Source organism: Tupaia chinensis, unplaced genomic scaffold (genome assembly GCF_000334495.1).
Source record: "Tupaia chinensis unplaced genomic scaffold, TupChi_1.0 Scaffold144952_1, whole genome shotgun sequence".
Taxonomy (NCBI): Eukaryota; Metazoa; Chordata; class Mammalia; order Scandentia; family Tupaiidae; genus Tupaia; species Tupaia belangeri.
In genome coordinates this window covers 635,133-638,182 of record NW_006204812.1, presented here as the reverse complement: position 1 = coordinate 638,182, position 3,050 = coordinate 635,133, and the positions used below count along the sequence as shown (strand labels likewise).

At 52.1% G+C, this 3,050-nt stretch overlaps 1 protein-coding gene across 1 annotated transcript in view; it reads left to right on the top strand.

The window, feature by feature from the left end:
- KLHL29 (kelch like family member 29) overlaps positions 1 to 3,044 on the top strand; it is a 355,223-nt gene extending 352,179 nt beyond the window's left edge. Inside the window, exon 14 of the mRNA XM_006167658.3 lies at positions 2,497 to 3,044. Within this exon, the coding sequence (XP_006167720.1) occupies positions 2,497 to 2,680 (184 nt within the window). The 3' untranslated portion in view covers positions 2,681 to 3,044. The remainder of the gene's footprint in view (positions 1 to 2,496) is intronic.
- Positions 3,045 to 3,050: the final 6 nt, after the last annotated feature.

The window sequence follows — 3,050 nt, the reverse complement described above, 5'->3', positions numbered from 1 at the left end:
CCCCCCCCCGTGTGAGTGGCGTGAACACCTCGGAGGCCCTCTGTGTAGCATCGCCAGAAAAGATATGCTCTACCATTAGACGTCAGGCGACCTTGGACAGAACCCTCTCCCTCACCGGGAGGTTCTCGCTACAAAAGAGGCAGGTGGACCAGGTAGCTGCTGAGCTCCCGTCAGCCCGTCAGCACTGGGTTCTACAAGCCTCGAGCCTCACTTGCATGTCACGTACTCTCACGGTGGCAGTGTCCACAGCAGTCTGACCTCGCTGGCCACCGACAGAGACACTGGGTCTCAATCTGCACTTGCGGGCAGGAGGCCCAGGCCTTGTCTGAGACTAGAAATGGATGAGAGAGAGGAAGGATTTCAGCCAGGTCTTACTGAAGCAGGGAGAAGGCAGACCATAAAGGGAGAGACACGAGGGCCCAGATGGCGGAGGGCTACCGGAGAGATGGCTGGGAGCTTCAGGGTCTGGCAAGAAGTCTAGCCGGGTGTGTTTCATCCAAGGTTTTTAGAAATGGGTAGAGACTTTGAAAAGCTGTGTGTTTGGGACCAGCAGATGGCATAATGGTTATGTCGCTGGACGCCCACTTAAAACTCACGCTGGGCGCATATGTGTGCATGCCCAAGATCCCAGAGGGGAAGGGATTGCAGCATGGCCATACCCCCTGGGGCGTGATTTCTCACTTTCTGTCTCTCTCTGTGCCTTTGGGGAGCACACGCACCCTATAACAAAAAGCTCTCAAAAAAAGGAAGAAAGAAAGAAAAAAGAAAGCTGCATGTTCAGTCGTGGGGACAGCCAAGGAGAAGTTAGCTGAACTAAAACGCGTGGGGCTGGCACCATGGCTCTGGGCGTCCGTGCGAGGGTAGCTAAATACAGCTGGGCAGTAGGTGCAGGGAGGGGCGAGATGCTGAGTGCTTATGACAGGACAGCAGGGCCAAGCCAGTGGGTGTCGCTGAGAGAAGGGGTCCAGGTGCAGCCAGGGTCACCGTGCGGAGAGCACGGCCGGCCCTGGCAGTCACGGGGGTAAGGAAATGCAGGAGGGCCCGACCCTGCACACCTTGCCAGGAACAGACCGCAGTCAGGTGGCTGCTGTTCAGTTATGCTTTAGCTCCTTATTACCTTCTCCCCAGCCATTCCTGTCACTCATGTACTCAACTTGATCTGAGCGGTAGGAAGGCTCTGAATGTGTGACACGAAATAGACGCCCCTTACAGACTCTGACCCGGGGCCGGCAAGTGGCACAGTGGTTAAGGGCACTGGACTCCCACATGGCTGACCATGGTTCGAGTCCCAGATCTGGCAGTTTGCTTTCTCACTTTCCCTCTCTCTCTCTGTTCCTTTCTGTCAAATTTAAATAGATAAATAAAGTGAAATAAAATAATTTTTTTAAAAAAAAGAGAGACTGATCAAGCTCAGCACAGAGGTGGTTCCCCTGGGCCCCACCCCCAGCACTGTCTGGCCAATCCCATAGGGCTGGGAAGGGGCTCACGAAAATGAGCATCTCCCTGCAGCATGGTGTCCTGAAGAAAGGTGTTTTCTTTCCTTTCTCTTTTTTAAAGTTCATTCTATGAGGAGCCAGAAGGTGATGTGGTGGTTAAGGTGCTGGATTCCTACCTAGTCACCCTCAGTTCAAGTCCTGGACCTGGCTGCTGGCTTTCTCACTTTCTCTCTATCCCTCCCTCCATCTCTCCCTAGTGAGCACACATGGCCTATAGAAAAAAATTTAAAAAATTAGAAAAAAATTAGAAAAAAATGAAATTAGGGGGTTGGCAGGTGGTGTGGTGGTTAAGGGCACTGGACTCCTACGTGACCGACCATGGTTCAAGTCCCAGACCTGGTGGCTTGCTTTCTTGCTTTCCCTCTCTTGCTCTTTTTCTGGTCAAATTAAAACTAAAGTTAAATAAAATAATTTTTTACAAATAATAATAGATAATTCTTTTTTTTAGCGTTTATCAGGGCTGTCAGGTGTTGTGGTGGTTAATGGCACTGGACTCCCACGTGGCCAATGGCAGTTCGAGTGCTAGACCTGGCAGCTTGTGTTCTCTCTCTCTCTCTCTCTCTCTCACTCTGTCTCTCTCTGGTCAAATGATAAATAAATAAAGTTAAATAAAATATTTCTTTTTAAAAAAGAAACAGTTCGTCCTATGAGAGAGTAGGGAGACAGAAACACAGAAACAGGCAGCCCTGTAGGGTCCTCCCACAGCGCCCCATCCCCCGCCCAGTGTCAGCTGGCCCAGGTCGCAGACTCACCAGTGCTTGTGCTCAAGGAGGTCTCAAGACCCAAACCCAGGACCTTTCCCATGTAAGTCCAATTGCATTGCTACTGTGCTCCCCCGAATGATTTATTTTTACCCCAGTCCAGTAGAAGGCAGAAAAAAGTAAGATTTTTAGGACATTTGCAAAAGGGTACAGGAGCCTGTGATAGGACCCAGGACCGGATCTCTCCCCTGGTCCACGTGGGAAGTTCGATGCCTAATGCCCTCCCACTTTCCCGACAGTGCCGTGGTGCTCGATGGCAAGATTTATGCAACTGGAGGCATCGTGAGCAGCGAGGGGCCTGCCCTGGGCAACATGGAGTCCTATGAGCCTGCAACCAACACGTGGACCCTCCTGCCCCACATGCCCTGCCCCGTGTTCAGACACGGCTGCGTAGTGATAAAGAAGTACATTCAGAGCGGCTGACATGGCAGGAAGCCCCGACCAGACTATGGACAGGTCTGCCGAGGCCAACGCTACACTCACTGGGAAATTTTCAGCAACCCCGACAAGAGGCCGACGAAACACCATCAAGGAACTCTCTGCGCTAAACATTTTGAATATTCTCTACATTGAATGTAGAAAGCCCTCCTCGCCTTTGGGTGAATCGGGGGGCCCAGCGCTCCGAGCAGCAGGAACCACGAACTGGCCGGGCTGGGGCCCGCGGGCTCCTGTGGGGGCGCTTGCTCTGAACAGGGGTGCTCGCTCTGCCCAGTGCAATAGAGTTTCACATATTTTTCAACTGGGAGAGAGAAGCTGTTTTTTGCTTCCTGCAGAGCAAGCTTGACCCCTACAC